This window comes from Panthera leo, chromosome B4 (assembly GCF_018350215.1).
Source record: "Panthera leo isolate Ple1 chromosome B4, P.leo_Ple1_pat1.1, whole genome shotgun sequence".
NCBI classification, from domain to species: Eukaryota; Metazoa; Chordata; class Mammalia; order Carnivora; family Felidae; genus Panthera; species Panthera leo.
The window spans coordinates 74,345,109-74,370,306 of NC_056685.1; the positions used below are offsets into that span (position 1 = coordinate 74,345,109).

The 25,198-nt window shown below is 51.8% G+C and overlaps 1 protein-coding gene across 1 annotated transcript in view; it reads right to left on the reverse strand.

Annotated features, from left to right (window-relative positions):
- Window positions 1-2,357: 2,357 nt before the first annotated feature.
- VDR (vitamin D receptor) overlaps window positions 2,358-25,198 on the reverse strand; it is a 36,438-nt gene continuing 13,597 nt past the window's right edge. Inside the window, exons 3-9 of the mRNA XM_042946338.1 lie at window positions 24,569-24,699; window positions 16,494-16,678; window positions 16,101-16,221; window positions 13,131-13,302; window positions 7,038-7,189; window positions 6,704-6,820; window positions 2,358-5,156 (exon numbers count right to left, since the gene is read on the reverse strand). Coding sequence (XP_042802272.1) covers window positions 4,897-5,156; window positions 6,704-6,820; window positions 7,038-7,189; window positions 13,131-13,302; window positions 16,101-16,221; window positions 16,494-16,678; window positions 24,569-24,699 — 1,138 coding nt within the window. The 3' untranslated portion in view covers window positions 2,358-4,896. The remainder of the gene's footprint in view (window positions 5,157-6,703; window positions 6,821-7,037; window positions 7,190-13,130; window positions 13,303-16,100; window positions 16,222-16,493; window positions 16,679-24,568; window positions 24,700-25,198) is intronic.

Sequence of the window (25,198 nt, forward strand, 5' to 3'; positions counted from 1 at the left end):
CACATTCCCCCCCCCGGGGTTCTCGGTCACTTGGAGCACAGGCTCCTCCGGGAGCCTCCCAGGCTCCTTGCCTGTACCCGGCACCAATCCCCGAGAGGGCATCGGCAGAATGAGGCATCCCCTTGGCCACGCTGGGAGGTGGGCCCCAAGCTGCAGAGAAACTCCAAGGCACCCTGGCACATGAAGCAGGAGCCACCGACTGGTAGGTTCTGTCTGCCAGTCCAGAGGGGCCCCGTTTGCTTGCACCCCCCGGGGCCGAAGGAATCAATATTTCCCGGCACACCGCCGGCCTATTTATGCCACGTAAAGCTCTGAGCTCTCGACCCCGTGGCCTGTGAGTGTTTTCCCTTTGTGTCTTTTTTAAGGGGCAGACCTGTTCACAGCAGTCCGGTTACAGCCTTGCTCGATGTCAAGGGAAGCTTCTGTATAATGCTGTGATTTAGAAGCCTATCACCCACGGCTGGTACCAGACGGGAATGCCCTGCACAGACGAGCACTTGTGCAATGGGTTTTTGTCCCACGAGGGAAGCGTCCTGAATCTGCACTGTCCGTTCCCGCAGCCCTGGGGCTATGGAGCGCTGGAAACGCGGCCAGCGCAACGGAAGAGCTAAACGTCTGCTTTTATTTTACTTTTTCATGAATTGTAATTTAAACAGTCACCTCTGATGACGTTACTGAAGAGCACAGGTATAGAACCAAAGCTTGCACTGTGAGAACTTAAAATCGCTCTATCGTAACCGTAAGGTCTGAGGGAGGCACAGACTCCGAAGCAGGCTCCAGGCTCCGAGCTGTCAGCACGGACCCCGACGTGGGGCTCGATCCCACAAACTGTGAGATCATGACCTGAGCTGAAGTCAGACGCGTAACGGACTGAGCCACCCAGGCGCCCCTTCTCTTCACACTTCTCCAGCCAGAGGACGCCCTTGTATGTAGCTGGCGATTTCCTTCTCTAAGCCCGTTCGTCTTTCATGACAAAACAGCCTTCAAGCTCGATCCCTAATTCTTCTCCTACTATCCCATCTCATGGCGACGCACTTTAGCCTTTCACTTGACGTCTTGTCAGATACTTCTGAAAAATTAAAGTAAATCACATCTACAGGTCCCCAGACTAGCAGACTTATCCTGAAATAAACACACGGATTGAGCACAATTTCCCCACTCACAGATCACAGCGCTGTGTCTTTGGTCGGTTATTTTTGCTTGCTGTGTTTGGGGGGTGCTGCCTGTATCATAAACCTCACTTCCTTGGGGAGTGGAGCGGGGTGCATGGGTTCCTCCAGGTCTCCTGGAAGTCCTGTGTAGGCACAGGACTCATTTGCAATTCCCCAAGTCACCGGCACCGCATGTCGAACGCGAGGCACATTTTTGTCAACAGTGGTTTTCACTCTTGAGGCTCTCAGGTTAGTGCCACACTTGTTCGGACCCAACGCACGTGACCACGTGCTCTCTGCGAGCGGAGCGCTGTTTGACCCACCGCCGCCCATTTCCCCTTGTCAGGACCTACTTGGGGAGTGGGAACCTCCCTTACATCCTCTCTAGTAGAGAGCTGGCAAGACTGTCATTTGTCGGGCTCCTCGACTCAGTGGGAAGCAGAATAGGGCAGCAGTTAGTTAATGGCTTCTGGAGCCAGCTGCCAAGGGTTCAGATCCCATCTCTGTCACTTACATCAGTGTGGATTTGGGCAGTTACCCCCTCTGTCAGATGGGGGTCTCAGTAACCCACCTCCTCCAGGGTCTGTGGAAGGATAAAGCAAGTTGGTTTGCATAAGGCATTTATTTACAGTGGTTCTTGCCATAAAGTAAGTGGTATGTGAAGTATAAGCCAATTGCGTTCCCATAAGCAAAGCGCTCTTCATTGGTTTATTTGACAAATTTCTGGCAAATGGTTACTGTCTTGGAAATCACTCAAGAGACACTCATTAAAGTCTTCTTTTGCTCCTTTATTCCTTGCACCAGATCTGTCTTACATTCCAAGCTTCTCTGTTGGCCTCCCCTGGATTCTCCAACTTGCTTCTCGTTAGCCAGCAGGACTTTCCCATGTCCCAGGATCTTGTCTTTGGCATTCTGGTGCACACTTACCAGCATTTCCAATAATATACGTTAAAGGTTTTAGACTTAGAAATGTCTGCCTTCATTCTCATATTCTAAAACAATAGGTGATAATATTTTCTCCCAATTCGGTCCTGTGAAACCTCACTTTTCCTCCAGTCTTTTCCTCCCCTACTCCTAGACTTCCCTTTGGTAGTGAGCTGGTGCTGTGGGCCCCAGAGCTGAGCAGCTGGTGTTCCCAGGGTGGCCGGTCGGGTGCCCTGGAGAAGGCAGGGGGAGAGGGGGAACTGGGAAAGTAGAGACATTACAAACACAAATGCATTTTATTGATAAGGCAACAGCATGATACAGAGCTGAGGCAGAGACCCCGTTCGGCCAGGGCCACATTAGGGGTGGGGGGGGGGGTCTGATTCACATTGAGACACAGGCTGAGGTGTCCCTCCTCCTCCTCCTCCTGATGGGTCAGGAGGGTGACAACTCAAGGAAGGAAGGCAGGGGTCCAGGATCTAGGTTTGCTGTCTAAAATCCAGACCTTCCCCTAAGGGACCAGGTTAGCCTTCAGGGGCCCGAGCTTGAGCGTGGTTTGTGAACAGAGCACTGGTCTGGGGGTTCACAGTCCAGGCCAGCTCTGGACCCCTCCTAACTAACTGTCTGACTTTGGCCAGCCACACTTCCTTCTAAACGTCCGTTTTCCTTAGCAAGGGAGTTGAACTAGTGTAGCGATTTTTAAACCTTTTTTCCCACCAACTAGCCAGTGAGACCAAAGTCTTCTGCAGAATCCAACCAGGCTCTCGCCCTAATTTGTAAAAGAACAGCAAGGACAATACCAATAACTGGCGTATGGAATTTTTACAGAGTAAGTGTTTCTTCCAGAAATATCTCCTCATCAGTGGTGTCTACTACCTGCTACATTCGAATGTAGTACAAAACGGAGTCTGATTCTGGAAACGACTCACGGCTGATGAATGTCAGACTTGGCCATGCAGATGGTATTGTGCGGTAAGAAACGTGGCTTTCAGATGCTTCCCCACTGGAAGAAACACTCGGCCCGGTGGACACGGATGGTGCTCACAGTGTGAGTCTGATTGCTCCCGGGGCTTTGGGAGAACAGAGGAGGGTGGAGGCAGCATCGACTGACAGGGACTACCCACCCCCCCACCATTGAGATCTTGAATGCGGCTGTGCTCCCCAAACTCAAGCAGCGATCCGAGGGACCCTCTCTGACTCCCGGAAGAGCCCTGTCTGCAGTGGTCCCACACACCTATGACTCATGTACCCGGGGACCCCACCCCAGAGTAAACAGAACAAGAGCTCCCACCTCCTGGGCTGGGCTAGCTCTGGAAGGGAAAATGGAGTCGGAAGTTAGGTCCCCCCCCCAACCCCTTCCAGATTTGGGGGTGGTGGTGGAGTGAGAATAAGAAGGGAACCAGCCCCACGTGACTCCACCCCTAGTCCTCCCTCTGCCTAGTCCCCAGCAGCCAGCCCGCTCTCCCTCCTCCCACAACGAGGTGTTGGAGCACTAGCTCCTGGGTCTCTGGGGGATGGCAGTCTGGGAACTACGCCCAGATGGGCGGGGGGAGAGCATGGCCTGGGCCGTCGGGGTCTGTCTGAGGGTTCTTCTCTTCCATCCTACCCTACCAAGTGGAAAAGAGGTAGCCTGCTGGCACGCAGAGGGGCACTGCTTCTCCAGACCATGAAGTGTTTGGGAAGGTGCTCCCATCTCTGCATCACACTTGACCATCCTCGGGTGAGGCTCCTCCAGCACCCATGGCCACCAGTTCTCTCTCTCCTGGGTGGGAGGTAAGGCACTGGCAGGGCGAGGGTGAGCACGCTGCTAGGCACTTCTCTGCAACCTGGGGGCAACTCAGTCTTGCCACGTGGATCGTTGGAAGGAAAGCTCTCAGCTCGACCAACCTGTTAGATCCAGGTCAAGGAGCCGTGGGCTTGGAGACTAGACAGCTGTGGCCACCACCCACCACCCTCTTGTGGGGCTGGGTTTGCCTGTCCCCTACCTCCTAGGCCCTGCTCTCTTCTCTCCTTGGGCCTCTCAGCAGGTGGGCTCTGGGCTAGCGGCCCCTGCCAGGAGGAGAAAGCCCATCTTACCATAGCGATTTCCAGGGAGACTGTTACCATAGCAATGAGATGAAGGTGGGCATTGAAGTGTCGGGCAAGTGCCCTTTGGCCAACAGAGAGGGGTGGGGGTTGTGACCTCTGTCACCTTGTTTTTGGTCATCCTTGGCAGTGAGTCTCCTGGACAGGCCAGGGTGGGAAGGCAAAGGGAGGAGCCCCGCCGGTGGCACACTGCCTGGGACAAGACAGCACAGACCGGCAGTAGGCTGAGATGGGGGTGGGGTGGGGGTGGTGGCTAGTCATGTACCATGGGCGGGCAGGGGGAAGGAGATCCCCACTAGGCTCTGGACATGGAGGCCTGGAGTGGGGGGAGGTACAGGTATCTCTGTCCCTGAGGAATGGGTGCGTTGCTCCTGCCCGACTGTCCCCTTGGCATCGGCCAAGCAGTCACTTTTGGAGCGGTAGGGGCATCCCTGGGCAAGGCCCCACCTTCGGCCTCTGCCCTCTGCCCCCATTTGAGTTTCTTTGTCAAATAAACAGCAACTCCTCACGACTGAGGTCCCAAGGGCTTGGGGGCAGCCTGTGGTCGGCAGGAAAGGGAGACCTGGTGTTAGGTTGGGCAGGAGATGGGAGCGGCTGGGGAGAGAGGGGCAGTAGGGGAGGAGGGGCTGAACTCCAGACGGGGTGGGAAGGGCTGCCGGGCAGCAGCCTGCCCCAGGCCAGGGCACAGGGCCCCAGAGGAGCAGCACCACCCGGGTGCCCCTGCCAGCCGCCCTGGTCAGGAAATCTCGTTGCCAAACACTTCCAGCACCAGCGGTGTGAGCTTCATGCTGCACTCGGGCTGGAAGGAGAGGCAGCGGTACTGCTTGGAGTGCTCCTCATTGAGGCTACGCAGGTCGGCTAGCTTCTGGATCATCTTGGCGTAGAGCAGGTGGCTGCCAGGGGGTGGGTGGCGGCAGCGGATGTAGGTCTGCAATGTGTTGGACAGGCGGTCCTGGATGGCCTCAACCAGCGCAGCATCCTGCACGCCGGGACGGTCTGTGAGTACAGGGAGACAGGGGGAGAAGGCATGGGAGCTCTGAGCCAGGTCCTGTAATATTCAGTCTCTCCAGTACCCCTATGTCCAGACCAATGCCCAAGCTTAGCATCCTCCTAGGTCACCCCTGTATGGCTGCTGACCTGTGACACCATCATCCTCCCTAAAGCCTCTCAACCACTTCCTGTTACATTTAGGATCAAGTCCTAGGTCCCACCTGGCCCTGTCTTCAGCTCAACTCTCTCCCTCCATCTCTATGCTCCATCTTTCCATCAGTACCCTGATGTGTCAAGCTCTCTGGCTTCCAGACCTCACATTTGTGTTCCCTCTGCATGGAACTTAGCTCTTGTATCTTTGACTCTTACTGATTTTTCAGGTCTTCCTCAAGAAGGCCATTCCTGGGGCGCCTGGGTGGCGCAGTCGGTTAAGCGTCCGACTTCAGCCAGGTCACGATCTCGCGGTCCGTGAGTTCGAGCCCCGCGTCAGGCTCTGGGCTGATGGCTCGGAGCCTGGAGCCTGTTTCCGATTCTGTGTCTCCCTCTCTCTCTGCCCCTCCCCCATTCATGCTCTGTCTCTCTCTGTCCCAAAAATAAATAAAAAATGTTGAAAAAAAAAAAAAAAAAAGAAGGCCATTCCTGATGACCCCCTACCTCCATGGCCCAGACTAAATCAAGTTCTCTCCTTCTATTATACCCTGCTATAGTATCACTTCTTTATTTTTAAAACTTTCATCACATTAAAATTAGTCATTGAATAGTAATTGCTTGATGTCTCCTCCTACACTTTGTGGAAAAGAAGTCTGTGTCCTGTTGGCTGCTGAATCCCTATGCCCAGCACAATGCCTGGTACTTAGCAGGTGCTCAATAAATCATTGCTGAGTGTATGAATGAATGAATGAATGAACAAATCAATGAATGCTCCATGGGCAGGGGGAGGGTAACCCATGTCCATGGGTCCCCAGCCCATCCCTGATCAGAGGCCACTTTCTTGTTCCCTCAGCATAGTCCAGACTGAGGCAGCCTGGCCTCATCACCAATATAACATCCCCAGGACCATGACTCCCTCTTCCTCAACCTCTCTCTCTCCACCAAACCCAATAGACAGAAGAGCTCAAGGGCCACAGCACACTGCCTCCAAAATCAGTCAGGCAAGCTTTCTGGGCAGAATCACCTATAGGCCCCAAGTTTTTGTACCCAACCCCACAGGGGATCTCAGGTAGGTCTGCAAAGTTCAGTCCAATTCACACAAGAGCAGAACCTGCATATTGGGAATATCCAGACCTGTCTGTGACCTGAGAAAACCCATTTATCTCGTTCCTCAGAGTTCCACCTATGAATCACCTATGGTCTCAGGGTCCAGGGCAGTGAGGGACCCCTCAATATACACACATCATATGGGCTGTGCAAACCCAGCAAAGTGGGTGCTTCCTCGTCTGTCTCTCCTTCTGCTCACTCCTCCCTCCAGACTGCCCTGCTGGCCCTCAGGAGGGCTCAGTACCTTCTATTCCCCCTTCCCAGGTCACCAAGTTCCCCACTGTTGGGCCCCATACCTGGGGAGACAATGCAGATGGCCATGAGCAGGACATGCTCCTCCTCATGCAAGTTCAGCTTCTTCAGCCCCACCTGGAACTTGACGAGGGGCTCAATCAGCTCCAGGCTGTGTCCGGCTAGGAGAGAGATGGCCAGATGCTGTGGGCAGAGCTGAGGAGCCACACACCCAAACCACCCCACCCCGCCCCCAACCTAGACGGGGCCTGTGTCTCACCCTTGTCTCCCCATTGCTGTCTAGCGCCCTCCCATGTGCCTGATCAGGCCTCATGACCCCAGGAAGGGTGGAGCCAGAGTCTGGGCGCTGGAGAGGGTGGAGGTGGAGCCCGAATGTACCTTTGGTCACATCACTGATGCGGTACTTATAGTCCTGGCTGCCACAGGTCCAGGACATGTCGTCCATGAGGAAGGACTGGTTAGAGCGCAACATGATGACCTCAATGGCACTTGACTTCAGCAGCACAATCTGGTCCTCAGAAGTGAGGTCTCTGCCAGGGAGGGCAGGGAGGAGTCAGGTTACTGGTCAAGGACTTCAAGTCAGGCAAATCAGTGTATGTTTTGACAGGTGCCTGCCAGGTGACCCGCATGTGCCCTGGGTCCCCCATTGAGGAGCTGGTGGCCTGACTGGAAAGGATAAAACTGTCTCTTGAGGGAGAACAACTCAAGCCTGTGTTTGTGCACCAATGCTGAAGGTAAATTAGCTCAGCATCTAAGGCAGGAGAACCCAGGGGCGTGCCAGTGCCTCCCAGGCCTAAGCAGCCAGAGCTATTAGGGAAGACGAGCCTGAGGAAGCTGTGAGGGTTAGAGCGTGAATGCGGACGTCTGCAGGAGGTGTGGCCATGGTCATCTTCAACGCCCCTCATGTCCTCTGGTCCTTCTCAAAAGTACAGCTCAGCCAACTCTGTCTCCAGGACATCTCTTGAGCCTTTGACCTCCTTCCCACTACCATCAGGACTGCTCTGGTTCAGAGCTCCCTCATCTTTTTCAGTTGCCTCTTATTAGAACTCTGGAATCAAGTCTCTCTCTTCCGTGTTTCTTATTGCTGCTTCAGGGAGACGTCGCCTGTGTGCGGAGGAACCTTACTGCTTCTCGACCCCCTCAGGATCAAGCCCATACGCCATCACTTGGCTCCAACCTGTCTTTCCAGTACTCCTCCCTTCACAAACTCCAACCCTCCACTCTAGCAACTTCAGACTATTCCATGTTCAATGTTGTGTGTTCTCACACCACCTTGCCTTTGGGCGTGGGACAGCTCCAGCCAAGAACGCATTTCTTTTACTGCTCCACCTTACCGTCCTGATTCTGAACCCAGTGAGGTCTCCCTCAGTGCCCTCCACCCCCTGGTTACCTTCAGAAGTATTAGTGCCATTTCTTCACAGCCTGTGGCTTATGCTCCTACTTTGCTCTTTCCACCTCACCCCTTCTCTTCATATGCTTGTGTGTGGCTCTCACCGCAAGCTACTTAAGGGCCAGCACCACTTCCCAATCACCTTAGAGTTGCTCACACAATGATTATTGAACTCTGAGCACAATGAGAAGGTCACATCTTTACGTGCTGATGAGTCAAGAGGCCAATGACTGGTTCCACTATTCTGAGTCACGAGCTGGGCTTGCCTGAACAATGACAAGGAAAAAACAGCACCCGCAAACCAACTTGCTTCCAGTTTTCCCTCCTTTTCTCTTCCTGACTGTGTATTTCCACCCAGCTATCTTGTGGGAGGGCAGTCATCCTCTCCATGGCCACACTTTGGTATGTGGAAAGGTGGGAAGCAGATGTTAACTGATGAGAGGGCTGCATCAACAGGTGACAGATGGTGGTGAGGATGGCCGCAAAGGGTCTGCATTGAAAAAGAAGTCTCAAAGTGCTAGAGTTGGAAGGCACTTCATGGAGGCTACGCGCTCCAATTCCTTCTTCCGCATTCATAACAGATGCAGGATCCTTCCGGGGTCAGGAAGCTCATGGTCTCTGGATACAGCCATAGGGTTGTTAGCTCCTGGGTTAATGGCTTCTTCTTCTATGGAGCTACACCCACAGGAGGACACCCTCATCCATCGCTTGTACTTCTGTCCTCTCAAGGAACACAGCACCAGACTTCTCCATTAGGCGTGGGGCATCCTTTAACTATTGAAAGTTACCCGGGGCCCCTGTGTCTTCTCCAGGACAGACAGCCACAATGACATGGGGTCTAGGCATCTCACCATCCTTGTCACTTTTCCCTCGATGCTCAACTCACATTTTGAAAATATAAACTAATGTCCCATTTTGGTTTTAACTCATTAGACAATAAAAGATGCTCATTATTAAATCTTTGGAAAATACAGGAAAAATATCAACGTGAGTAAAAATTGCTGTATAACCACAATGACCCTTTTGGTGTATTTCCTTCCTATCTTTTTTTTTTTAATGCAGATACGTCTTTTTATTTTTATTTTTTAAATTTTTATTTACATATTTTAAGAGAGAAAGAAATAGCATGCACGAGCTGGGGAGGGGCAGAAAGAGAGTGAGAGAGAGAATCCCAAGCAGGCACAGATCCCGACTCAGGGCTCAATCCCACCAACCGTGAGATCATGACCCGAGCGGAAATCAAGAGTCAGACGCTTAACTGACTGAGCCACCCACGTGCCCCTGAAATCTCTTTTTAAAACATGCTTGAGTTCATAGTAGTTCTGTGTCCCACTTCCTACACCATGAGCATTTCTGTAGCCCGGTTCATAATGAGTTGCATAAGATTGTATTTTATCAACATACTGCGGTTTATGTAATCAGTCTCCCATCCACCTATTTTTTGGACATTTTTGTTGCTTCTAATTTTTGCTATTTTTAGTAATTCCATGAGGCATATTTTTTGTACATAACCTTTAGTTCAATGGCCCACTTGAAATGGATGGCCAGAAGTGAACAAACATCCCACGTGAGCCTTGCCAGAGAGAGTTCAGTGGCACCCTGCCAATTGTGATCCAGGCACACTGCTTCTATGAAAGCAAACCTAGAACGACCTCAAATTACAGCCCAGAAATCCAGGGACTTTTTAAGTGCAATTCACGGCCAGAAGTGGGGATGGTGGTGGGCAGGGTACAGGTGGAAATAAAGGGGATATCAGCAAGAGATCTCGTTCCTGCTGACAGGCACCAGCTCAGGCTCTGTGTCTCCTCTCTCTGACCTGTGTCATATTTATACCCGGGTCAGTTTTCACACCAGTAACTGGCCGCTTCTGGGCATCTGCAAGGTGCTCTGGAGACCCACTGTTTCGTCCCCCCACCCCGGCAGAGCCCGGCCCCTCCCCGCTTGCATTCCCACAGTATCTCCAGCAGGCCTCTCTTGGCTCTTATCTCTTTATAGCAGTTGTCTCAGTGTATATCTCTTCCATCAGACACTGAACCCTGGAGGCCAGGAACTATGTCCTAGTCAACTTGTAGCCCTCACAGGAAGAAAGCTATTTGTTACAGAAATGAACAAGGAATACAGAACAGAAGGCATAGGAAGAGGGATGCACTATGACCCCAGGCCTTTGACCCAGGAAGGATCCCCTGGGAATAGAAATGGCAGTGAGGTCAAAGGCCTCACTTTTGCCCAGAAGGCTGGGCCCCAGTTGGTTTGGCCTAGTCCCTCTTATACCTCTTGGCAATGAAACCTGGGGGTCCTCGGTTCTCAGATCCAAGATGGCTCCCGGCCATTTGGATGCCGCTCCTGATGCCACTTCCTCCATGCCTTACTTTTGAAGTGCTGAGGGAGGGAGATTTGTGGGGTGCAGACTGAGAGGTTGAGGGAGGGGAGGTGGGAAGCAGGAGCAGGCCCAAGGCCATATCACCGTGCAGTTCACACCCTACACACTCATTCAGTCCCGCCCCACTCTGGTCCCAAGTATGCGCTGGAGTCTCAGCCTCTCCCCTCCATCCCCCTGCACTCACCCACACAGAAGTCTCATTCTGCCCTCCCCACACCCTCCACCCCTGACTACAGGCAACAGGATCAAAGCCAGGATGCAGCCACTGTTCTCTCACTTCTTGGGAAACCAGAAGAGCTGGAGACCCACCTGGGTCCCACCAAAGCCTGGGAGTATCCACATCAGTGTCCTTTCCCCTCACCCTCAGAGCTCTTGCCAAGGCCGGCTCCGTTTTTACTGGAACACCTTCCATTCTGAGATTTCTTTTTATTTTTTTAAGTTCATTTATTTTGAGAGGGGGAGGGAGAGCCAGACAGAGACAGAGAGCGAGAGAATCCCAAACGGGCTCCATGATCTCAGCACACAGCCCAACTCGGGGCTTGAACTCAGATGCCATGAGATCATGACCTGAGGGGAAATCAAGAATCGGACGCTCAACCACCTGGGCCACCCACGTGCTCCTCATGCTGAGATTTCTTAAGTCAGGCTGAAGAGAGAAGCCAACCCAAGCATGTGCAGGATCAATGTAACTGATTTTGGATCAATAGCTGGATTGATTCAGTGTCTGCTCCTCTATACCTTACTGTGGCCATGAATGCAGGGCTAGACTAGGGAACTCTGGAAATGAGCCTGGATATGGAAGGACGGGGAAGACTTCAACTCATTCTTGGAGAGAGACACCAAGGGGCGGCGGGTCATACTATTTGTGTCAGGGTGTATGTGGCAAGGGTAAGGGATGGGGGCCAAGGGCATGGGAGAAAAATGGGGGCTTGGGTTGCTTACTTCAGGGGGCTGCCTTGGGGTCACCTGGTTCAACAGATGGCTTTTTTTTAGGACAGTTTCCGCATGTGTGCAATCCCAGCCACCACTCAGAATCAGCAAACGTGAGCATCTGGACAGAGCTTCAGGGGCGCTCTCCCCCAGCTCCCCACCAGCCCAGGAAAGAGGAGCACTGCACACACAGCTCCCTGGAACTAGGGTGGAAGCCAGGTGCTACCGTGTATCCATCGGCACCTTGAAGTGTTTTTGTCTCTAGCTGTTTACACAAAACAAGACTCTGGAACCGAGAGAGTTTGCAAACACTATCTTGAAGAGTGTAGGAGGGAGCTGGAACTCGCGGGAAGTGGAATGTGTTGTCAGTTCCAAGGAAAGGCTCTGGAGGGTAGATCCCAGGCCCAGTGCACCACTCAGCTCACAGGTGACACTCCGCAGCTCATTCCTGCCGGATGCCACGGTGACCCTGGATTCTTTGGCAACCGAAACGTGCAACGCAGTAAGAGCGTCTCAAGGGTGTCTCATTGTGGTAAGGGCGTTTCATGCTTTTCTCTTCTTTACAATTGTCACGTTCATTCCCAGGGGAAGAGCATAGGAGGGCCCCTGGTATCTGAGTTGCTGACAGGCATAAAATAACATAGAGCTAGCCGTCTCAGGGCAGGTACACACTGGGCAGAACTGCGTTTGGCTCTGTGAGTTGTCACCATCTAGCTGGCAATGCAGTCATTTAGACAGTAGCCGATGGCACCCTTGCATGGCAGAGAGATTCCCAAAACAATAAATAGCATGTCACATTAATTTCCATCCAGAGCTGGCCAATGTCAGGTCTTTCTAGGCTCCCAGAATTCCAGCAATGAATCTGAGCATCGGCTTCTAGAAAGCATCCGAGGCCCCTTCTGCTGCAATTGCAATTATTGTTCCCGAAATTGATGGTTTATAGTGCACATTAGTGATTTCTTTCTTTCTCTCCACTACGTTGTGTATGTATTGCATGGCAATGCTCCAAATGATATAAATCATATGTCAGTATAGATATAACTAGCTCCCCACATTCTACTGAAAGTGTCAATGCTCTATTATTTTAAGAATATTTAACACTGCATGGCCATTTAAATATATGTGCCATCATTACCAAAACAATAAAACAGGTGAGTGAATGAAATTTGTAGCAATGAATCCATAACAGAGGATCTTTACTCCAGTAGAACTCCTCATACCTATCTGTTTTGGCAAAAGGTCTCAGTATGGTTAGGAAAAGGGCTTTTCATGGAAATTGGGGTGAAGGAGGCCCCGGTTACGTGTGCCAGGAAAACTGTCTCCCTCTGGGATTTGAAATTACTTCACAAGTCTCCTTGCCCAACCCTTTCTCCTCTCTATCACTTCATTTGGGTGTCAGCATTGGGTGTGAGAGATTAATGGAAGTTTAATTTAAAGGATTAACATGAGGGTTAGACCCAAGCCAGCTGGAGGGGACGTGGCAGTGAACTTGGAATTCTAGACCTTGGCTCTGACACATACTGACTCTAACACTAGAAAATGATCCTGGCTGGCCACCGACCCTCTCTGGGCTTTTGTTCTGTCATCCAGAAACTGTGGGAGTATGGATAGCTCTCCAGTGCTGGCCTGCTGAGTGATGCTGGATGGGCTGTACTTCCCAGAGATCCTGCTGTAGGAGGTCTGGGGTAGGGTCTGAGTCTCTATTCTGGGAAGCAGTGGATTGACCTCCAGGCCTTCTTCTAGCTCAGTCTAGGATTCTGACTCTTCTTACCTGAACCCTGGAATCATCTTGGCAAAGCCGATGACCTTTTGGATGCTGTAACTGACCAGGTCAGCCAGATGGGGCAGCATCGAGAGCTGGGACAGGTCCAGGGTCACAGAAGGGTCATCTGAATCTTCTTCCCTCGGATCCAGATTGGAGAAGCTGGTCGGCTCCATCACATCTGAGGAAGGATGAGGAAAGAGAAAGAACTTCTTGAGGATACGTGAGCCAGACACTCTCCTTCTTGGCTCCGTGAGGACCTCCTGTGCCCTAGCAGCAGGTCTGGTCAGGAATCCCATAGTGACTGCCTCTCTCCAAGGTCACTGGCCAGGAATCCCATAGCGACTGCCTCTCTCCAAGGTCACTCTTCAGTCTAGGCTTCCCTCTAGGATTCCCCAGGAATCCTAGAAACTTTGAAAAGAAACTTGAAAGAAAACTTTCAAGCAGAGCAAGGCAGTGAAATCAAAGATCAAAGATGCCCCAAGAAATGAGACTTCCTTGAGCCACGATGTTACAGACCATGTGTTTCTAATGACCAAATCAAACATGAATTTGGAACCAATGAACTTATGGAAAAGATCGTTCTAAGTTGTAGACCTCGCTAGTGATTCAAGATCTACAACTTAGAACGTCTACTTTTCCTCAGTAAACTAGAAACAAATATGTTTGGTGCCAGTGTTTGTAAAGGTGCAGGGAATTAGGCAACCCTTGTGACACGGGGTGCTAAAGGAAGCATAAATTCATGCAAGTAATCTAGAGAGCTATTGAAGACAGCAGGCGTCTGCAACCTACAATTATGTATGCCCTTTGACCAGTAATTTCACTTCCATAAATTCATCATAAGGAAAAAAGTCTGGAATAAATGCAAATCTTCAGCTACAAGCATATGATTATCTTAATGGAACACTGGGACACAATCTAGACCAGATATGTTATTGTATATTCATACCCCAGAATACTAATCAGCTTTAAACATAATATAAAGGTATATTGAATAACAGGAAAATATGATATACTGTTAAGAGAAAAAAGCAAGCTACGTATATTGTGTCCAGCATAATCCCACTGCGTAAATATACATATGCATTTAAATTTTTAAAAAGATGGGAAAGAGACATATTACAGTGTTAACGGTGACTACCCTTGGGTAGTAGGCTTAAAGATTTTACATATAAATATATATATATATATTTATTGTGTGTATATATATATATATATATATATATATATATACATATATATAATTTAGTTTATATTTTCTGAATGTCTCTAATGAACATGTATTACGTTTGCTTTAAAAATGTTAACTAGTTTGGGGCACCTGGGTGGCTCAGCTGGTTAAGCATCTGACTTCAACTCAGGTCATGATCTCGAGATTCGTGAGTTTGAGCCCCATGTAGGGCTCTGTGCTGACAGCTCAGAGCCTGGAGCCTGCTTCAGATTCTGTGTCTTTCTCTCTCTCTCTCTGCCCCTCCCCTGCTCATGCTCTGTCTGTCTCTCAAAAATGAAGTAAATATTTTAAAAAAGTTAAAAACGTTAACTAGTTTGAATTATTTATTTATTGATTTATTTATTTAATTTTTTTATTAAGTAATCTCTATGGCCAACATGGGGCTCAAACTCATGACCCCAAGATCAAGAGTCACACACTCCTCCAACTAAGCCAGCCAGGCAACCCTTTAAATAAACACATGCTATACTGAACATACCATTGGTGGGGGTGAGCACCGCAAATCAATTAACCTTTGAGGGGATCAAAACTCCTAAATAGTATGGAATTATTCAAAGCTGGATGTATAACATGCAGACTGATCCTCATTGGTGCAAAATACCCCATTAAGTGACAAGAGCAGCTAAGTGGGTAGAGAAAATTAACACACGGGAGGAACCCCTACAAGACAAGGGGTTCATAGGGTCAGTCAGTCCGTGAAATGGCCACTGCTTTTCTTTAGTCCCTCACCACCTCCCTCCTGTCACTCCTGGGTGGGTAGACACAATGGTCTGGCTCCATGGCTATCCTCGTCCAGCTGCACTGAGACCCCTCCCAATGCTTTTGGATCTGGGCACAGAAGCACCATATCTGAGGGTTCTAGTTCCCCAGAGGGAAGGGGCTTTCCCATCCCTGTCCTTTTGCAGGACTCACACAGAGGGCAGAAGGGTTGGGTGAGAGGCAGAGGGATGAAGGATGGGGAGGGGAGGGGCAGGACGATAAGGAAGAAGGTAGAAAAGGACCATAAGAGGAAAAGCAAGCAAGTGCTGGAAGTGACAGGTCCTCCAGCGCCTTGGTGGTTCCCACAGAGCTCCGGGGAGGGGGGGGTGCCGGGGGGGGGGGAGGGGAGGCTATGCTCGGACCCACATGTTCTTCCCCTGGAGTACCACCCTCCAAGGCTCTGAGGACTATACTGTCTCGTATATTTGGAAATTGCTAAGAGAGTCGATCTTGGAAGCTCTCGCCACAAGGGAAAGAAAACTTTGTAACTCTGTGAGGTGATGGAGAGGACCTAAACTTATTGCGGTAATCATTTTGCCACACCTCCAGGTATCCAATCATTACGTTGCATTCCTGAAACGAATATAATGGTACATGGCAATTATATCTCAACTAAACTGGAAAAAAACAAAAAACAAAAACAGAACCCCCGAGAGGCCCAGGCTCAAAATACCATTTAAAGGAACCAGGTTAGCCCCAGGGGCGGAGGCAGGGGCAGAAGCCTTGTTTGGAGGAAAGAACAGGGACTCTGCAGACAGAACCCGGCTTGGCCTCCCCCCAGCACCGGCCCTCGGGCTAGTTAGCCCTCTTCTGTTTAAGAAAAAAAGAAAAAGAAAAACCCCAAAACGAAGCAGGGTGGGGGTTGTTCGGAGGACACTGGCACACAGCTACCCTGCCATCCGCAGCCAAGGGCAGATGGGCTGCGGGAGCTCTGGGCCCTCCTCCCACGCTGGGCTCCCTGGGCTCCCTGGGGGCGGCAGTGGGCTCACCGAGCGAGGCCGCGTAGTGATCTGAGCAGGTGGAAGACGAGTCCCCGGAGAGGCTGGGCGTGTGGCTGGAGGAGGGCCTTGAGGGACGGCCGCCTCCGCATGCATCCCCACGAACCGGAGGCTGGAAGGGAAGGACGGGGGATCAGAGGCTCACATTTGGGGGCCACTTTCCCACCTTGCCCCTGATCTCTGGCAGGAGGGGCTCTGAGGAAGGCTGACGGGAGGGGGAGGCCTCCCCGGTGCCAGAGGGACGGAGCATCCCCCCCCCCCCCCCCCCGCTGCCCCGGTATGGATGCCCGTGGTCCTCCGCGCCCACTCCCCACGCCCCGGCTCCCCCTGTGGCTCTTCACCACCGCAGCTCATCCTTCCCGGCCAGCCGGCGAGCACGCGTACCCGGAACTGGGTAAAGTCGGCATAGGTGGGGTCGTAGGTCTTGTGATGGGCATCCAGCAGGATGGCGATGATGCGCTGCTGTTCCTCCGAGAGCTTGGGCCGCAGACTGTCCTTCAAGGCTTCCTCCTCCTTCCGTTTCAGGATCATCTCCCGCTTCCGCTGCACCTCTTCGTCCGTCAGGATGACTGGGGGGGGGGGGGGGTGTCAGGAAGAGGGATGTGAAAGCTTCCTCCAGGTACTAACGGCACAAGAGGGGAGGGGCTGCTCCCCTCACCCTTGGAGCTCACAGGGCGGGCGTGCTTCCTGCCACAGGTCCACCCCATGGATGGAAAACTGGGTTTCCCATGGTGAAAAGGCAGGTGCATGAGAGAGGAGGAGAAAGGATTTGAGAGGTGGGATGCTCAGGCATTATTAGCGAGTCCGGGTTCTCAGGAACGAGTGATACGATTCTGGGCAAACCGTGTGAACTCTCTGGGCTTTCCTCTCATTAATCAAACCAAGAAGTTTGTTCCATCATAACTCTTCTAAGGTCCCTTTGTTGCTCCTGCCTCCGAAAAGCGTGTGTATGTGGGGTGGCAGAGTGGTGGCAGTGATAACCCCTGCCTTGAAGGATGGGCTGTTTTGAGAACTGAATGCATGCCTAGCACAGAGCGGCTGCTCATTCCGGTCTCTTCTCCCCCAACCTTCATTGCGCATGATCTCGAGGGAGACATTGGGGGAGGAAGGGTGAGAGGCACTGTGTGGCCAGTCCCAGTGTTGGAAGCTGGGAGATGCTGAAAGGCCCCTCTTTGGAGCCATTCCCACACCCAAGTTTCCAGGCATGGGACTCGGGCATCTGATCTACTCTGACCAACTTAGAAAGACTTTGCTCTTCGGTTCCCGCAAAACAACCCCTCCTCCGGCCTGTCTAGTCTTGAAACTTCTGCCCAAGGAAGTTTTCCAGGCCTCTAGAAGTCCCAAAGATAACACCGTGAAGCTCTGATTTGCAGTTCTCTCCAGCTGCTAGTGAGGGTGTCTGACAAGGGGGAGACCCCACCATCAGGCTGTGCAGGGGCCCCAGGGCCGTGCCCACCTCACCGCGCTGGGCAGCTGCCTGGGAGGGCGGGGCTGGGAGCAGGGACGCCTGGCACAGCAGCCGGGCAAACAGACCTCCCGGCCGGGGCTTGCAGAGTGCTGGCGGCGGGAGTGGGCACTGGGGCCCTCGGCCTGTAGCTACTTGCTCTGTGCTGGTGTCGCCAGCGCTTCTGCCCACAGACCTGGGGAGTTTCACAACAGCAGGGAAAGGAAGTAGAACCCCAGGGTGGGTGGGTTCTGGGCTTTAAGAAAGGCCCACTGGCCCGGCCCCCTCAGGTGGGGGGAGAATGCACGAAGCTGGTGGGAGGGGAGGGAGAGCCTGGGGGGGGGGGGGTTGGGCACCCAGAGCCTCGGGCACGGCAGGAAAGGAAGCCTGTGGCAAAGGATGTTGAGTTCCCTCCACAGCTGAGGTAAGCCATACTAAGAGGACCGCAGGAGGCCACGCCCAGGTTATTGACTCACCTGCCCAAAGAGCTGCCAGGCCTCCTCCCACAGAGGGTGTCTGCTCAGACTCCAAGAGGTCAAGTGGGGTGAAAGGGGAAGGAGCAGGGAGCATTCCATTCAAGACAAGGTGCAAGGCCCTAGCCTCGGGAATCCAAGATTAGGTGTCTGGTCTTTCCTGCTCCCCTGAGGGTGGGTGCTCTGCCTGTCACACCAGACACCCCAGAACGTGTTTCTCAGCCTGACTAGGCTTTGATATCCCCTTGCGATTCTATGACATCCCTCTCCCGCTCAGAAACCTTTTCTGGGTCCTTCCTGCTTACCACGGTCCAAATTAAAGTCAAGATTCTCCATGCTTTTACGTCTTCCTAACTTTGCAGTGTCACTTCCCAGGGCCTCTGGACACACAGCTTGTGCTCTGGTCACGTCAAGATTGCTGACCTGTGAACATGACCCGCTCGCTCTTGCCACCTCATTTCCACTTACGCTGGATGCCTGTCCAGCTGGGTCTTCTCTCCCCTGTAGCGGTGCAAGTTCTGTCTATTCTTCAGCCCCCAGTTTACAGTCCTCTTTTACCACGAAGCCTTTCTGGATTGCCCTGATCTGCACTGTGCATTCATTTCTCATTTCTGGGGCGTGTCTACTGTCTCCCACACACACTGGCACCAAAGTATCTTCCACTCTGTAATATTTATGATTAGTACAGGCTCCAGTAAATACCTGCGCAGATAGAACCTAAGATGTTCAAGATCTCTTTCACTAGGGGCACCTGGGTGGCTCAGCCAGTTGGATGTCTGACTCTTTTTTTATTTTTTAACTTTTTTTAACTTTTTTTTTTTTTTTTTTTGAGACAGAGAGAGACAGAGCATGAACGGGGGAGGGGCAGAGAGAGAGGGAGACACAGAATCGGAAGCAGGCTCCAGGCTCTGAGCCATCAGCCCAGAGCCCGACGCGGGGCTCAAACTCATGGACCGCGAGATCGTGACCTGAGCTGAAGTCGGACGCTTAACCGACTGAGCCCCCCAGGCACCCCTGATGTCTGACTCTTGATCTCACTCAGGTCATGGTCTCACGGTTCCCAAGTCAGGCTCCATGCCAATAGCTGGAGACCGCTTGGGATTCTCTCTCTCCTGCTCTCTCTGCACCACCTCTCTCTCTCTCTCTCTCTCAAAATAAATAAATAAACTTAAAACATAAAGATCTCTTTCACTAGAACCATAGGATACCTAAGGGGGTGGCGAACATCTTACACTTCCTGTGGTTTCTGCATAAAGGCTAGCCCAGCGAGGCTTCCTGGCCATGGTGTTGACTCCATAGTCTGAAAGATTGCACACCCAACACATCTATGCTGATTGTACCTACTATGTGCTAGTCATTGTCCTTTGCTCAGGAAATGATAGTGAGACGTGCACCAGCACTGCATGTACCTTAAAATGGCAGGATGGCACACATTGAATGCCAGTCTACTAGATAACTGAGCCCAGCTTGCCTTTTTAATTTCAATAATTGTGACTGAAACATTTTCAAGACAGAATACCTTGTAACAGAACACCCGTAACATCATATTACCTTTTCTTGATGATTCAGAAGCATCATCATTCGGAACAATTACTGGACTTTGCAGGAACAAGGTTATAACCTCAGAATTGTATAGGGCTGTGTCCGTGCACTATATGACTTAGCCTGCTATGATTTGGAGTTCTTTTTCTTTTTTAATTGAAAAAAAAGTTTTTTTAATGTTTATTTATTTTTGAGAGAGAGACAGAGACAGAGTACGAGTGGGGGGAGGGGTGCAGAGAGAGAGGGAGACACAGAATCCAAAGCAGGCTCCAGGCTCTGAGTTGTCAACACAGAGCCCAACATGGGGCTTGAACCCACGGACCATGAGATCATGACCTGAGCTGAAGTTGGACACTTAGCCAACTGAGTCACTCAGGTGCACCAAGGAGCTCTTTTTTTTTAATGTTTATTTATTTGAGAGAGAGAGAGAGAGAGAGAGAGAGAGCATAGGGGAGGGGCAGAGAGACAGGGGACAGAGGATCCAAAGTGGACTCTGAGCTGACAGCAGAGAACCCGATGCAGGGCTCGAACCCATAGACTGCAAGGTCATGACCTGAGCTAAAGTTGGATGCTTAACCGACTGAGCTACCCAGGCACCCCTGATGTGGCGTTCCTGTGCTACCTCACATAGCTTTCAGTCACCCCCTCTCTGGTAAGCTCTGTGTTGTCCCTTTGTATCAGTGCCTGCCTTTCTTCCCATAAACAGCTAACTTCTAGTCTGTTGGGGAGCTGGAAATCCTGGTAATCAAGTTTTATGAAGAAAAAAAAACAGTGGTAATAAAAATGGATTAAAAATATAGAACTTTTTATGTGCTGGACACCGTTCTAAATGTTTCTTAAACATTAGCGCATATATTTAGTGCTCATAAAAACCTCTTAAGGCAGGTGCTATTATCCCCAGTTTGCAGATGAGGGAATGGAGGCCCAGAGGCTATGTACCTTATTCAAAGTCATACAGCTAACACATGGTGAAGCCGGTATTCGGGCCTGGGCAATAAGGCTCTAGAATCCGTAACTGTAACCACTACTCCCTACCGCCTGTGATTACAATTGGTTCTGCTTGCTCAGTGGGACTCTTGTCCTCAGCCGTGGAACACACAGAGTGTTCCAATCCGTCTGAAGAGCATGGAAAAGTAAATAAAGTAGCAAAGTTTGTAAATGATTTACTTTCAAAGGACAAAGTTAAGAAGATCCAAGGTTAACCTTATGCCATTGTTCTTCTCAATCACTGTATCAAATAGCTACTGCCTTCCTGTGTGCAGTGCTAACGAAGGAAATGCTGAGACCTGCCATTTTCTAACGGGGGCTGCCAATCCCCGAGCCTCCCTCCAGGCAAAACTGTCTGGAGACCGGGTAAGTCACAAGTGTCTCACATGTGCAGAGGCGCATTGTGATTTATCAAATAGGTCATTGTTTAAAGGGGTTGCTAATTTCACGGGGAATGGTGCGTTTTTTAAAAATCACTTTCTCAAGAAATTTGCTACCGAAAATGCCGTGACCATGATGTAGGAGGACCCACGTTTTGGAGTTGAAAGCCTTTGACCTAGAATAAGAGCGAACAGGTTCTGAAAGAACATTTGATGGGCTCTCCAGTGAATAAAGCACATGAGCTGTGTTTATAGATTTTGTGAAACCCATATGGCTCCTCTGTAGCTTTTCTGCCTTCCGTCTAGGTTGCCTGCTGAGTCCTAAAATGGTTTTGCGCACGGTGCTCCCATGCAGGACGTTCCCTGTTTCATGAAGTCTAGAACTGCATTTGGAAGTCAAGCTCTGGAAGCGTGATCAAGTGAATGACACGGACAATAGCAGATTTGGGAGATCTTTCTGATCTATAGACCCGTGGGAGATACAGAGGTACAAATGAGCATAATGGGGAGCTAATGTATTCAACACGTATTTATTGAGTACCTATGTTGTGCCAGGAGCTGTGCTAACTCTGGGTAGAAGAGACATACATCTGTAAAAACATGGAAAAAACTAACATATAGGTGTTTCCACGCAGGATAGGTCAACCAGAAGTAAGAATTCAACCATGGAATTTCTTGGGCTCCAAGGAATAAAGTCAACTAGGACTTGAAGAAAGAGAAAGGGAGCCTTCGGTGGGAACAGTCTCTTATGCCCATCCCTTTGGGCACCTGGAAGGTGCCTGGAAATGCACAGCGGGGGAGCTCTGGCCCACTGGGGGTATCTGACGGGCTACGCCAGGGTGGAGTCCACTCACCTGGCCCTTGGAAGCAAACAGACCTAGGTCAGAATGCCCATACCACACCATCTTATTAGCTTAAAAACATGAAATTTTAATTCCTCTGCGCTTCCCCATCTATGAAAAAAACAACAGAAGTATGTACATCTTTAGGGATTCTTATGAGAATTTAACCAGAAACAGCATGTATCTTGCACTCAGTAGGACTTCCCACACCCAGCCCCTTCCCCTTCCTGAGCTGCCTCTAGGGAAGGGCCCCCTCTCTGCCCCTGCCAGAAGGGAGCCTGTGTTTGCAGCTCCCTTCGTAGCGAGCCGCCCGGAGGTGTCCGGGGGTTTTGCAAATGTTGATACAAAATTGTCTCTGGGAGGCTGAGCCTTAAGGCAATCACCAGCCCAGGTGATAAATGAGCGGCTCTCCTAGGTTTCTGAGTTGGGAGCTCTAGGCTCAGACACTCTGACAGACTTCTTTAAGCTGGGCTAGATTGACGCAGAGAACTACAGCTCTTCCTGAAGGACCCTCCCTTAGAGCAGCGGCAAGAACGCGCCTAGTGCTAGCTCAAACTTTCCATGTAACAGGAGCTCTGGGGCCCAGACTCCAAGAGCTCAGCTCTACCAGCCCACACCTCACTCACTAGAGCTCCCTGCATGGGCATCCTGAGATTGGGGGACACAGGGCTGCCCTGGGCATACAGCAAGGTAGGGGTGTGGGCCTACAGTGGATATACAGCAGCGTGAGGACCCAGGACTGTCCTGAGCGTATAGCAAGATGGGAGCACAGGGTTGCACACAGTAGGGCAAGGACACAAGTGCCCTGGGCATAGAGCAGGGCAGGGGTGTGGGATTACTGTGGATATATAACAGGGTGGGGACAGGGCTCTGTTGGGGAAGACCGAGGTTGTGTTTGGGATGGCTGAAGGGCAAAGCTGTTGGGAGTTGAGGGGTGGGCATCCATTTGTGGATTGCGGCCCCCCCCCCACCACACGGTGTTCTTGCGGGGAGGCACTTGGACGCACCCAAGACCTGTTCATCACCATGGATGCAGAGCTCTCTTTGCGGACCAGGAGGGATCTAGAAGCAGACATGGAGACTCGCGTTCTGACTCCAGTCCTGGTAGTTTTACTTTTCTGGGTCTCAGATGATTTCCAAGTGTTCGCCCTATTCTAAGTGGATGCAACACCTCCTTCCTCCTGAGACCTAGGAGAGGGGCTTCTGGAATAGCAGTGAGGCTGGCACCGACCAGACGTTCTGGGGCAGAGCCTTACTGAATCCCAGACGTGTAACCATGGTGGTTCTTGGTTGGCAAAAGCCTGAGACCCAGGCTCCCTGCCCTGTGGAGGATGTGTGCTCCTTGGGGGCAGGAGCAGGGGCTCTAAGAACCTCATCTGGTTTGTGTCCACCCTCGTGCCTCGCACAGAGGAGGCCACACTAAGCCAGTGTGTGAGAAGCCCCATGAGGCACTCAGCCTTGGCCTGCTCTGCTCCAGGATAAACACGGGAGTCGGGTGGGGCAGGGGACTGGGCTAGGAGAAATCAGCATGTCCAGGCCTGCCCGCTCCCATGGGGGCGAGGAGGAACAACAGCCTGGAAACTTCTTCCAGAACTGTCAGTGTTGACTGGGGAGCCGGGATCAGGAGTGGAGGGCTGTGATCCCCAGGCCCAAGGAGGAGGCTCCAGGTGAGGGCCTTCACGCTGTCTCTGTTCCCCAACAACAGAGAAGGGTTTTTTTCCCATCAAGGAAGAAACTTTCCATCCCCTAAGCCCTATCCCATGACTCTTCCCTTGTTCCGGACACATCTTCCCTGTACCTGCCTCCCTCGCCCCCCAAACGATAGCCCCATAGCCAGGAGGGCCTCCCGGGGTGCCTGCATCTGAGCACCCCTCCTTAGCCTCCCCAGGCCCACAGGTTAGCAGGGCACAAGCCTTGTCCCGGGGCCAAGGAGGGGATCAGCGTGCAGACTGCAGACAGGCAGGGCTGAATGTGCAGGGGGCACCCATGCCCAGGCTGGCCCAGTGCCCTGGTCTCCAGGCCGGGGAGGGCCAGGCTAGCCCCTCCCAGAGTCTGCTGAATTTAATGGCTACTCTGGTTACCAAATAACTGGTACCACAGCTCAGAAACAAAGTCCAGGGGCTGTTTTTAATCGAGGGTTAGAACAAACGAATTTGCCGTTGGTCCTCTCCTCCAACCCCAGAGCTGGACGGGAAGTCCTAGGACCGCTCCTCTCTCTCTATCTGGATCCAGAGGGTCATCCTAGAGTCCGGTGCTTCCCCTCACAGACTCTTTCCCCCTGGTCTCCTCTGGGCTCCAGCCGGCAGATCCGCCCAGGGACCAGAGTGGCAGGAAGGCTGCAGAGGCAGAGGGGGGACAGACCCCAGATGCCAACTGGGCTCTCAATATTCTCCCCACCACTCCTGTCCCTCCCCAAGCTCAGCAGCTCGCTCTCCCAAAGTCCAAAGAACCCTGGGTCATTGAGCAGGTTGGTGAGCATAATGATGTACTCTTGGAGGAAGACTGCTCTGGGCTCAGGAAGGCAGTGCCCTGCGCTGCCCTCCTCACAGGCCTCACTCTGGAGGGGCTGTCCCAGGCCTCTGAGACGCATATACAGACCCTAGAGAGGCTCGCAGTACCCTCTTGGTGCCTGGACCCTGTTGTTCTGGCCTCAGGGCCCCAGCTCCACATGCAGGGCACCAGCAGCCCCAGGGGAAGGACCGCACACCTCTCGGGCCAAACCTGCGTGAACAGCAGCACGAAACCTTTCCCTTCTAGTGCTGACCCCCCGCCCTGGCCCCCGAGCACTCACACTCCTTCATCATGCCGATGTCCACACAGCGCTTGAGCCGGCACGCCTGGCAGTGGCGGCGATTGTCCTTGGTGATGCGGCAGTCGCCGTTAAAGGGGCAGGTAAACAGCGCCTTCCGCTTCATGCTTCGCCTGCCGAGGGAGAGAGCACCTGCCACCTCTGTGCCACCCACCTTCCAGCCTCGGCCCTGGCTGCCAGCAGGGACTGTGACCACCCAGACCTGCCGGCAAGACCCCTGGGATCTCCGCGTCTCCCACAGAGAGTTTGGGGCCCGGCCCCGGCCCGCTCTCAGTGACCACCGCTCCCTCCCCCCACACTCCAGGCTCCTCCTCCTTCTGTCATTGCCTACTCTGCTCCCATCATCGCTTTCATTTATTTATTTTATTTACTATTTGAAAGGATTTATTTATTTATTTATTTATTTATTTATTTATTTATTTATTATTACTATGATTGCTTTTTTTAAAAAGTAGGCTCTACCCCCAGGGCTTGAACTCATGATCCAGAAATCAAGATCTGCCCACTTTACCCACTGAGCCAGCATAGCGCCCCTGATTTACTTTGATGGCACTCTACTTCTCACTCTATTGTTATTATTATTATTATTATTATTATCATTACTACACAGGA